General features: G+C 37.2%; 1 protein-coding gene across 3 annotated transcripts; it reads left to right on the plus strand.

Annotated features, from left to right (window-relative positions):
• Positions 1-3,932: 3,932 nt before the first annotated feature.
• On the plus strand, positions 3,933-12,607 carry pln (phospholamban). Of its 3 annotated transcripts, none has more exons than XM_035942001.2 (2): positions 3,933-4,069; positions 10,837-12,607. In XM_035942001.2, the coding sequence occupies exon 2, from the start codon at positions 11,013-11,015 to the stop codon at positions 11,172-11,174; it is 162 nt and encodes a 53-aa protein (XP_035797894.1). In that variant the 5' UTR covers positions 3,933-4,069; positions 10,837-11,012; the 3' UTR covers positions 11,175-12,607. The 3 variants fall into 3 exon arrangements, with proteins under 3 accessions (XP_035797894.1, XP_023151997.1, XP_054864371.1); XM_023296229.3 differs by having other exon boundaries at positions 3,945-4,069; positions 10,857-12,607; XM_055008396.1 differs by having other exon boundaries at positions 3,967-4,069; positions 10,842-12,607.
• The last annotated feature ends 21 nt before the right edge of the window (positions 12,608-12,628 follow it).

A 12,628-nucleotide genomic window follows, 5' to 3' on the forward strand; every position in this document is an offset into this window, starting at 1 on the left:
TAATGTCTTCTCTGGAATTTTTACACTTTACAAAGTCGGGCCGGATTGGACCCTCTGGAGGACCGCTTTGGGCCCGTGGGCCGCATGTTGGACACCCCTGCTGTTGGAAGTGATGAGACACTTTAAGTCGATGGGATTTTTCTCCACTCAGTTAAAGCAGCAGATTGTGGTTTTCATGTGTGTGTTCTGCTCTTACAGTCAGAGCTTTGTTCTGCAGCAGCGTTGTGTGTTTCTGTGTGTTGCTGTGTGTTCTTGTGTGTTCTTGTGTGTTTTGTGTGTTCTTGTGTGTTCTTGTGTGTTTTCTCTGGCCTTTCCTCTCTCTGGACGTTCCTCTGAGATCCGAGTCGTTGTGGTATTTCTCCATGTAAGGCTGCACAGCTCAACACTCCTGGGACAAAAAAAAAGAAAAGTATTTTGTCAGTGGAGCAGATTTCATAATTATTGTTGAGCTGGAAACAAAGGTGGGGTTTTCAGACAAGGAGGGAGGAGATGAAATGAATCACTGAGTTGGTTTAATGTGCTCACACTTTACAGAACAGCAACGCTTTACAAACAGCAACGCTCTCAGCTGTAGCATCAAAGCAACCATCAGCTGTCATCACTGGAGGCCTCAGGATGGAGCTCCTCATTAAACGACTGAACCCTCAGAACCTTCCAGAACCTCCAGGTCCGACACCAGGGACTAATGTGGAGGAGCTGCTGGGGTTAAATTCACCTCCTCAGGAAGGAATCAGACACAAAGCAACCAGACGGACTTAAAAAATACAACATTTAACTGTTCTAGTCGTGGAGTTCCTCTAATCTGTACAGGAACGATAGAAAAAGACAGAAAAGATTTAAAAAATCACCACAAAACACAAAAATCACCACAGAACAACACAAAATTGCAATAAATAGGCTCAAGATCAAAAACACTCAAAAACACGATAAAAAGATGCAAAGTGACCACAAAAAAGTTGCAAAATCCTCCTAAAAAGACAAAAGTACCGCAAAAGTTGCAAAATCACAACAAACACACAAGAGTCCCCCCAAAAATTATGCAATTTGACCACAAAAACACACTAAACTACCAAAAAAAGACTCGAAACACGATAAAAATGATTAGGAATTGAATATGAAAAATGAATTTGTATCATTTTAACATCCTTTTGTGTGATTTTTGTGTTTTTCTTTCATTTTGTTCCATTTTTGTGTCATTTTTCTGTTACTTTAGCATCCTCTTGTATATTTTTCTGTAATTTTGCATTATTTGTGTGCATTTTTATGTGTTTTTCTTTCTTTTTGTGTAATTTTTTCGGTTATTATGTGTGATTTTTGTGTGTTTTTCTTTCATTTTGTGTCATTTTTCTGTTACTTTAGCATCCTCTTGTATATTTTTCTGTAATTTTGCATTATTTGTATGCATTTTTTTGTGTGATTTTCTTTCTTTTTGTGTAATTTTTCGGTTATTTTGTGTGATTTTTGTGTCTTTTTCTGTCATTTTTGTGTTATTTTTTGTCTTTTGTGTAATTTAGTCTCATTTCATGTCATGTTGTGCCTTTTTGTGTTATTTCATGTCTTTTTGTGTCTTTTGTCTGTTATTTTAGCATCACTTTGTGTCATTTTTGTGTCATTTTGTGTCATTTTTCTGTTATTTTGTGTGATTTGTGTTATTTTTGATCCCAGGGTTCCACCTTCCTGCTGCTAATAATAGATCCGTTGTGTTCCTCGTTGTGAGGTTTTAAATCAGAGACCAACATGGAGGAAGGAACACCTCAGATATCCTGGTTCATGCTTTTAATCTGAGAGAAGTTCTGGACTTCATCCTCCTCTCTGGAGAAACCACAAGAGACAAGAGCTTCATAAAAAGTCCGGAAAGAGTAAAAATAAGCTGCATGCGTCTTCAGAAGGAGAATGAGGCTGTAAACAGTCTCTGTTTCCACAAACACTCATGAAATAATAATAAATAAGTCCGTGGTTCTTCCTCCACTGCTCCAGGAACATCTGGAACGTCTGGATTTACAGAAGAAGGAAAGGACCATCAGCAGGAGGATAAATACTGAATGTGTTTGAAGGTTGTTTCTGAATGAAGCACAGCAGGTTGGACTTGAAATCATTCATCAGAGCCACAAACTGAGCAGACAGGAGACCAGCATCTGGAACATCTGGAGGAAGATGTTGCTTCCAGGTTTTTACATTTTCTGTTCAATAAATAATCAGAGAAATTCAACTTCTGTCATTTATTTTGACAGCAGAACGTGTCATGTTTTTGACTCATTTTTCTATTATTTTCTGTCTTTTTTTGACTCATTTTTCTATTATTTTGTGTCTGTTTGTTATTTTTCTATTATTGTGTGTCCTTTTGTGTCATTTTTCAATTATTTTGTGTCTTTTTGTGTTATTTTCATGGCATTTTAACATCTCTCCATGTCATTTTGGTGTAACTGTTTTTATTTTAGCATCCTTCTGTGTAATTGTTGTGTCTCTGTGTTTTTTTGTGTAACTTCAGGATCTTTTTGTGTCATTTTAACCGTATCATTCTGACTTCTTCTTCATGTTGTTCTGTTTCCACAGAGGATTTTAGATCGCAGAGAAAAATGCGACAGGAGCTTAAAAACACCTGGAAAATAGTCATCTTTTCTGTCATTTTTGTTCATTTTCAAGTCATTGCAACACTCTGTGTCATTTTTTAAATTTTCGCATTATCCTGTGTCCCTTTTGTGTCAATTTGGGTCATTTTGTGTCATTTTTTGGGATCTTTTTAGCTTAATTTTATCCTTTTGTGTAACTTTTCTATTTTGTGTCTTTTTGTGTGATTTTGTGTTTTTTCTGTCATTTTTGTGTCATCGAAACATTTCGCCATGTCATTTCTGTGTCACTTTTGTGTCATTTTGGGTCATGTCGTGCCATTTTTGTGTCATTTTTTTGGATCTTTTTAGCTTCACTTTTGTCTCTGTCGCTTCTGCATCCTTTTATGTCATTTTTCTATCATTTTGTGTCATTTTTCTGTTATTTTGAGTAATTTTTCTAATATTTTGTGTGATTTTTGTGCCATTGTCATGCCATTTTAACACCTCTCCATGTCATGTTGGTGTCATTGTTGCTGACTGAAATTTTCAGAATGAGGAGCTCATCTCATGTTCTCAGCAGCAGGCTGGTGGAACCATGTTAGAACCATGTTAGAGCAGATAATGAGGCTGTAGGTGAGATTATTGTGTGGCTGCTGCTTCAACAATACCAGGATTCCAGACTGTATATTTAGAGGTGCCATCAGCTGTTGGTGTGTGTCCTCCTGCCAGGACCGTGGAGACAATAGAGAGTCCAGCTGTGATGTTCCATCGCTGCCAACAGTTTCCAGCTACATGTCATGACTTCATAGAGCTGAGGATGAAGACACAACATCATCTCCAGCTGATGCACACGAACTTCTCTGAAGTCCAAGAAGATTCATTCTTCTCTGCAGTAGAAAGTCCTCAATGGAAACAGAACAACCATGAAGGAGGAGAGAGAATGAAGAACAAAAACAGCACAAAAAGATCCGAAAGCAACACAAAAATGCACAAAATGGCATAAAAAATGATTAAATAACACAAAAGACACAAATCACACAAAGCCAAAATAATAGAAAAATTAAAAAAAACAAAAAACTGACACAAAATTATGCTAAAATAACACATAATGACACAAAAATGACACAAAATAACAGAAAAATGACACAAAAAGACACTAAAATGAAAGAAAATGACACAAATCAAAAATGAAGAGAGAGAGAGAGGAAATTGGTGTCAGATCTGGAAGGTTAAACATGTTTAACCTCAAATAGTTTCACCATCCAGAGCAAACTTTAGAATCCTTTCCTGTTCTTTTAGGTAAAAGTTAGTTATTTCTCTGTATTTCCAGCAGTGAGAGGACACCAGTACCTACTTCCTGTCTCTGGTGGAAACCTTTGTGAGGACGTCCTCCCTCTCTCTCTCTCTGTTTTCCCTCCCTCTATCTCTATCTCTCTCTATCGTGGTGTTTACAGCCCAGCAGAGCTGCATTTCTCACATTTCATTCTCAAACTCCAGCCGGTCCTGTTCTCATCTGAAAGGTAGGAACCAGCATCCTCACTTAGACCAGATAAAACAAACTTTCTGAGGTTATTTAGCAGATAGAAGAGGCAGGTTCTGAGCAGGTTGAAAGTTAAGCAGACATCATTTATGTTTTCTGTTATGTTGTGATGGTTCTGAACACAGAGCAGCAGAGGGGATGGAAGTGGACTAAAACTCCCAGAGGATAAACATTCCCATCACATGATGCATTTCAGAGCAGCGAGGAGCCCAGTCTGCTCCATCCAAACTCCCACTGGTATACTTAAAAATATACCACCAATAACTGGATGAACTTCAGTTATTTAACTTTACTTGGACAAATCTGCATTAGGTTTGACCAACTATATTGAAACAGGTTGGATCAACTCTTAGGAAATGACTTAAAGGAACCCTAACACACAAAGCGACTCTTTCCATGATTTAAGTTCAATAAAAAAGATCTTTATTGTTGTTGTGACAGAATTAATCCTGTACAAGAGGAATTAGTGTTTTTGGTGTTTTTCTACAATCGCAACAAAATGTTTGGATGTTTCTTCCTTCCTCTCTCTGGTGGAAATACAGAAAAAAAGATGAATTTTTGTATCATTTTTGTGTTACCTTCTTTCATTTTTGTCTTTTTCGTTCCTTTTTTTGTCATTTTGGTGTTATTTTGTGTCATTTTTCTGTTGTGTCTTTGTGTGCCTTTTTCTTTTGTTTTGCATCATTTTTGTGTCTTTCTGTGTAATTTTGTGTTATTTTGTTTTTCTGTTATTTTGTATCTGTCATTGTATCATTTTTCTGATATTCTCTTTCATTACCTGTCATCTGTGTCTTTCTGTGTCATTTTTGTCTTTTTCTTTCATTTTTTGTCATTTTTGTGTTTTTTTTCCATTGTGTGTCATTTTTCTGTCATTTTATGTCTTTTTGTGTAATTTTTCAGTTTTTTTTAGCATCCTTTCATGTCTTTTTGTGTCATTTTTTTTATTATTTTAGCATCGTTTTGTGTCATTTTGGTGTTATTTTGTGTCATTTTTCTGTTGTGTCTTTGTGTGCCTTTTTTGTGCCTTTTTCTTTTGTTTTGCATCATTTTTGTGTCTTTCTGTGTAATTTTGTGTTATTTTGTTTTTCTGTTATTTTGTATCTGTCATTTTTTCTGTTATTGTATCATTTTTCTGTTATTCTCTTTCATTACCTGTCATTTGTGTCTTTCTGTGTCATTTTTGTCTTTTTCTTTCATTTTTTGTCATTTTTGTGTTTTTTTTCCATTGTGTGTCATTTTTCTGTCATTTTATGTCTTTTTGTGTAATTTTTCAGTTTTTTTTAGCATCCTTTCATGTCTTTTTGTGTCATTTTTTTTATTATTTTAGCATTGTTTTGTGTCATTTTGGTGTTATTTTGTGTCATTTTTCTGTTGTGTCTTTGTGTGCCTTTTTTGTGCCTTTTTCTTTTGTTTTGCATCATTTTTGTGTCTTTCTGTGTAATTTTGTGTTATTTTGTTTTTCTGTTATTTTGTATCTGTCATTTTTTCTGTTATTGTATCATTTTTCTGATATTCTCTTTCATTACCTGTCATCTGTGTCTTTCTGTGTCATTTTTGTCTTTTTCTTTCATTTTTTGTCATTTTTGTGTTTTTTTCATTTTGTGTCATTTTTCTGTCATTTTATGTCTTTTTGTGTAATTTTTCAGTTTCTTTTTAGCATCCTTTCATGTCTTTTTGTGTCATTTTTTAAATTATTTTAGCATTGTTTTGTGTCATTTTTGTGTCGTTTTGTGTCATTTTTGTGTTATGTCCCCCAGCTTCCTCTTCTCTGGTGGAAATACAGAAAAAAAGACGAACTTTTACCCCACCCCCCAAAAAAAAAGCAAAAAAAAAAAGAAACTGTGCTGGATGGTGAAACTATTCACTGTTTGGTGTTTGTGGGATACAAGAAGGATGCAAAGATTTTTACCAGAGGGGACGACTCGACCCCAGCTTCCTCCCTCTGGTGGAAATACAGGAAAAAAGATTTTTTTTTAACCAAATAAACTGAAAACAATTTGAAAGTTTGCCTGTGAGCGATAGTATTTCGTTTTTAAGTGTTTGTCGGCAAATAATTCGGCTTAACTTGGCGACAAAGACTCAAGAGCTAAATGCTAACTGGCATGAGTGACGCTGCTAATGATGCTAGTTTTTGAATCATTGTCCCATAATTTATTCTGCTTTTATGTTCACGTTTTACAGGCCTCTTGAGTCTTTTTTTCGGTCTTTCCAAACGAATCCCGACAGATTTAAGGACTTATTTTAATTCTGGTGTTGACTTCTGTCTCCCAGCAGCTGATATCTACTGTTTGCCCCAGTTAAAATAACGGCTCAGCACCAGTAAACCTACATTTCACTGCTTCACAGCTGCCAATCGCCTCCTGAGAGGTCAAAGCTAAAAAAAAAAAAGTTGAATTCTAGCAAGAGAGCAAACAAATAAACAGCTTTAAATGACTGAAGCGGTTAAAATACGGCTGATAAACAACCGATAAAACTCGACTGGCATCTTTCAAATCAGCGCGTGGTGGAAACGTTTCACCCCAGAGATGAAACTCTGCTCCAGCAGCCAACAACAGCTGATTGTGTTTATAAGAACACGACGGGCTTCTTTCAACAGAGCAAAAGGAGCAATCTGTGCTTTCACAGCGATAATCGGCTAAAAATAAAACTGGATTTACGACCAGGCTTTACACAGCAGACCTTAAAGGTGGAATTATGTCCATTACATTAAAAATAAGTCTGATAGTAACACTATAAACTCCTATATTTTCATGGAAATTACCTACAACTTAATGAGCTAATTCATAGAAACTACAGCGAGATAACAACAAAAACTGGTTTCTTTAATGAAAATATGAGATGGAAAATTACACCTGTGAACCAGGACAGCGATTATTGGACATTTTAGGTGTTGTTTAATATATAAAGTATTATCTTGACCTATAAAATGTAAAAAAAAGAAGATTCTCAAAGCCCACAACCAAAAGATCTTCAGTTTATTGTCATAAAGGAGGAAAGAAACCAGAAGATATTTGATTTTAAGAAGCCAGAATTGGAGAATTTTGACTTTTGGTTGAAAAATTCCCCACAACGATCATTCGATTATGAAAATAGTTATTTTAATACTAGATAACCGATCAGTTATTTGTTGCAGCACAATAAGGGCAAATTAACGGATTTAAAACCCCAAAAAACAGTGTGGGGTGAAGAATTTTAGAGTTTATATGGAACTAATTTAAAAAACGTTTAATAAATGGATATCTAAAGCATGAAAAATTGTTGTGATAAAGTATTTTCTCCAAATCATTTAACTCTATGGGACAAAGATTCTAAAAACTAGCATCATTAGCAGCTTCGCTCATGCTAGTTAGCATGTGAGCATTAGCATTTTGCTCTTGAGTTTTTTTGACAGATAATTCCACTTTTAGAAGCGTTGAAAAATCCAAAAATGAGACCTAAAAACATGAACATAAAAGCAGAACAAACTGTTGGGTGTCCTGATCTTGGCTTTAGGTTCCATCTTTAAGAACACGTGAGCAGAGTAATCTCGACTTTGTAAAAAATTACACCATTAATCAGAGCCAGAAAGGACAAAAACAGAGAGAACTGTTGGATTTTCAACTTCCCTATGATCCGTGAACTACTCATCTGTTTAGTGCCAAATCTGAACTCACAACATTTAATTGAAATCACTTTATTCTACATGTTTTATTTGAAAAAATGGCCAAAACTTGATTGTATGTGTCTCATTTAAAAATTCACCAAAAATTAAATCACTTTAGCCAGACTGTGCAAAAAAAAAACTTAAAAAAAAACATAACCCACATGGTGCACACAGAGCATGGAAATTAAATAAAAATGTAAATAGTAAAACGTCTGTTGTCATGGTTGTCCTGTTTCCATAGAGGTGCAGGACTTTAAAAATGATTTAAAAAAATCAAACAGCCAGAAGGTTCTGGGTTGAAATTAAAGCACCAACATGAAAGTCTGATTAATTTCCTCCTCTAAAGTGAGCCATGTTTCATCCACTATGAGCTCTTTGCCACCTGTTGCTGCTACTTGTCCGGCTGAATGTTTCCAGGATGTGACCAACATAAACAGATGAACCAATCACTGGCAGAGAACAGCTGACTGGAAATGTTCAGCACAGACACACAAAGCCATGACCAACAAAAATAACAAACCTCTGCTGCAGGAGTTAAATCTGCTCCACTAGGAAGAGGAAAAATTTCACTCATTCCTCTACATGATGTTTATACATTAAAGTCCTACAATATTATAATATAGTATAAATATAAATATAGTATAATATAGTATAAATCTACCTAAAAAGTTTAAGGTGAAGACCCTACAATGTTATTTAATATACAAATGTACTTAACAAGTTTAAAGTTAAGACTCTACAATGTTATTTATTGCACAAATTTACCTTATGAGTTTCAATTTTAAGGTAAAGACCCTACAATATTATTTGTTGTACCAATTATTTAACAAGTTTATACATTAAGGTTAAGACCCTATAATATTATTTAGGACAAATTTACTTAACGAGTTTAAATATTAAGGTTAAGACCATACAATATTATTTATCATAGAAATTTACTTAAGAAGCTTAAATATTAAGGTTAAGACCCTACAATATTATTTATTGTACAAATTTACCTAAGAAGCTTAAATATTAAGGTTAAGACCCTACAATATTATTTATCATACAAATTTATTTAAGAAGCTTAAATATTAAGATTAAGACCCTACAATATTGTTTATTGTACAAATTTACTTAACAAGCTTAAATATTAAGGTTAAGACCCTACAATATTATTTATAAGTTCACCTAACGAGTTTAAATATTAGGGTTAAGACCCTACAATATTATTTATTATACGAATTTACTCAATAGATTTGTTAACGAATAACCAAAATAACAATCTGAAAGACTCGATGTTCCACTTACTGAGGCAAAACTACCACGACAGCACAGATTGAAAGATTTGAAACCACAACGAACCAAAGACTTTTCAACTTGACAGACTTGATTCAAAGCAAGCTTGGCCTCTGAACACGGGTTATTTAATGAGACAGAGTGAGCTTTATAAACATGTAGAAGTCAAAGCTCCTGCTGTCCAGTGTGAGGACTGGTCCACACCAGTCTCCTATAGGTGTCCACAAAGGTGCTAACATGTCAAGTGATAGTGGGCGACTGAGAGGCAGATAGAGAGTGAAAGAAACGAGTGGAAGGGTATAAATAGAAGTGTTGAAAAGTGTGGAGAAGCCATCAAAAGGCTGATACGGTTATCTGCAGTGTTTGAAGAGTGGCAGAGACATACAGACACCTTCCTTTAGCGCCACCTTCTGGATAAAATTCACACTGCCCATTGATATCTAGTATCAGGATTATCACCCTGACATCAGCATCTCCAGTAACAAAGCTCCAGGAATCCTGAGCCCGTCCCCGTATTGTTCCACCGTTGTTGTGAACGATGCATCCAGCAGGGGACGCCGGTGGGACTTCAGCCTCGGTATAAATAGAAGAGAACTTGGCACAGGTGAAGTACAAGTGGTCAGATTGAACAAAAGCACGGTAACCTTTCCACAGTGACTTTGATCTCCGTAAAGTCCCGGATCAGATGACAAAAAGGGATTAAACGGAAAGCCTGCAGCTGCACGGTGACGCTCTGTCATTATGTCCACTTCCTCAACTCACCAGGCAAAACGCTTGAGAGACAAAAGTCTTCCAAGTGTTGTTTTTTTCTCAGCATCCAGTCACATCGTGGTCCTGACATTTAACTCATCAGCAGACGTTAGCTGGCGCCTCGATTATCATCACACCATGAATGAAGGTGACCTGCTGCTGCCGCTCTGTGTTTCATTTCTCATTTTAAAGATCCCCGTGTTGTCCTGCGTTTCAGCAAATTAAATCTCAAATGTCTCCAGAAAGTGTATACCCCAAAGTTTACACGGAGTTCTAAATGGCTGCATTTCAATCACTGTTTTAGTGTTTTAGCTGTTAATACAAAGCTGTGACCTGTAGTCAATCAAAGCTAAGCTAATTAGCCACACAAGGCGCTAACGTTGAGGGTTTCCTTATTGAAGGGGTGTCCAGCATGCGGCCTGTGGGCTCCGGATATTCGGTCCCAATCAATGACGAATATCCGAACATTCATCTCGAAAATGCTCGTCGGCCGCTGAGCAAGGGGTGAAGCGCATTTTCGAGAAGTTAGATCTTGCTTCGGAGTCCGACAGCATTAGCATAGCATTAGCATGGAAATCTCCATCTTCGGCTTTTGTCTTCCGTTCACTAACACGGGCGAAATGAAGCGCGACGTCAGGGTTGGTAGGTCCTCGTGATGCAGCGGGCGAAGGGAAATCCGAATATTCGGATCTCAAAATATTTGGATATTCAGATTCCACCACAGCGACCGAATATTTGGATATTCGAATATTCGGGTCCAGCCCTACTGGTGAGTTTTGATGTTTTAGAGTTCAGCAGAAGCAGCTGAAGAAGGTAAATAAACCTGGTGGAGCTGCTCATTCTGATTGGCTCAAAGCAAAGAGTCTGATCTGGATGACTGTTGGTTTGTTAGTCCGTAAACTGGTAAAGCTGGAGTCCATCGAGTTGTTTCTACCTCCAACTTTATAACAACCACAAAAATAAAATAAAAATCGATTTTCACCACACAGGACCTTAAAAGGAAGAAGGCAAAGTGAAACTGAACAGTGGAATCTGTCTTTAACCATCTTTCCTTTGTCTTCTGTCCAATCCTCTAGAGAAGAGAAGAGAAGACAAGAGAAGAGAAGAGAAGAGAAGAGAAGAGAAGAAGGTTCTGGTAGTTCTTGTCTCATCAGGACTGACCTGACTCTCCAGACCTGGTCTCCTCTAGACTCCCTGACCTCTCTCCAGCTCTTCATCCAGCCGATCAAGATCTAGTCCACCAGCCGCCTCCATGGAGCGCGTCCAGCACATGACCAAGTCGGCCATCCGCCGGGCGTCTCAGATCGAGGTGAACCCTCAGGCCAAGAGGAACCTGCAGGAGCTCTTCGTCAACTTCACCCTCATCCTCATCTGCCTGCTCCTGATCTACATCATCGTCCTGCTGAGCAGCTGAGCAGCAGCAGAGCGACATGTAGAGAGAGTTTGGCCAACCTGAGGGTTCTGCTGATGCATGGAGGAAGCACTGATATCATCCCCATGTATCAGAAGAACCAAGGAGAGAACGGCCAAACTCTCTCTCAGAGCTCCGGGGAGATGTTTCTACCAGGCTGATTGGGGATCAGCTCCACAGGGAATGATCAGAAGTGACCCGACTACACCAGTTTAACTCCTGCATGTACATCTGCTGCTCGTTCAGATTACCACCAACAAAGCTCTCCGTTAGGCTGATTTACACAACTTAAATATTAATACATCACTGCTGTTTGACTTCCATTTCCCATGAGCCCTGCTGCTTCCTGCAGAAACATAAACACGCTGAAAATGATTTTTTCCATGAGTATTTTTACTTCTTTCTTGGTCCGCCGCAGCCAGAAACCACAGTCGAACCGCAATAAAATGTTTTGAACTTCGGCTTTCTTGAAATGCTGCTACCTCGGTGGTTAACGGAGTCTAGAAATATAAATTAGCAAAAAAAAGGACACAAGAAAGCAGCAAACACTGTGGCAGTGATAACACATGAGGCCCCGAAAGAACCATCTCTGCCTTAAACATTCTCTAAACTAGAATTTAGAGAAGATCAGCATCAGTGGATGATCTCTGGAACAGTTCAGCCTAAAGTTCTGCTACATGTGCCTCTAAAACCAAGTGTCCAGTAACTTACACTGATTAGAAAGAAAGTTTTAAATGGGAGAAAGCTGCAAATCGATTAAAAAAAAAAAAGGATTCTGTCGCCTCCTAGTGGCTAAATCACAAAAGACACCATAGAGGGTTATTTATTATAAGTTAAATAGGACACAAATACTATTATTTATACACCACTTTAGGATTTGACCCGCCTGTTTGAACTAATTACTACCGAATAAGTCGACTGCAGCATTTCATCAGCGCTTTTCTTGGATTTATTCTCGTTTATCATGATACTTAAACTCATTACTACTGTAGACCTCTATACAGGATGTGAAGTATAGACTGAAGGTGTTTCGGTTCAGCCTTAGAATAAACTCTGTAAGATTTGCTTCATTTCGTCCTTCAGTGTTTGAGAGTGTTGAGTGCAAACAGAAACTGCATGCTGTGATTTCACATAACGGTCATATAAGTTTAGTTATTAGAAATCCAGGCTCACGTTTATTTTTTGTCTTTTTCTCAGTTTTGACTGAAATACTGAACATGAATTGTAGCACTGAGACACTTCAACAAACAACTGTGTAACTAGAAAATGACATTTTTTACATCTTGCCAGCCACATTTTACTGCACTGCCCTGTATTTCCTATGAGTGAAAATGTGAAAATAGAAACAACACGTGATAAAGAAATGTTTGAAAAGCTGTACCACCTGATGTTTAAACTGTGGAACACCAAATAAACTGCATGTCGATACCTTTAAAGATGCTTCTCCTGGTGCCGGT

This window comes from Amphiprion ocellaris, chromosome 24 (assembly GCF_022539595.1).
Source record: "Amphiprion ocellaris isolate individual 3 ecotype Okinawa chromosome 24, ASM2253959v1, whole genome shotgun sequence".
NCBI classification, from domain to species: Eukaryota; Metazoa; Chordata; class Actinopteri; family Pomacentridae; genus Amphiprion; species Amphiprion ocellaris.

Coding starts and splice junctions, on each gene's coding strand:
- pln (XM_035942001.2), top strand. CDS start 11,013: ATGGAGCGCGTCCAGCACATGACCAAGTCGGCCATCCGCCGGGCGTCT.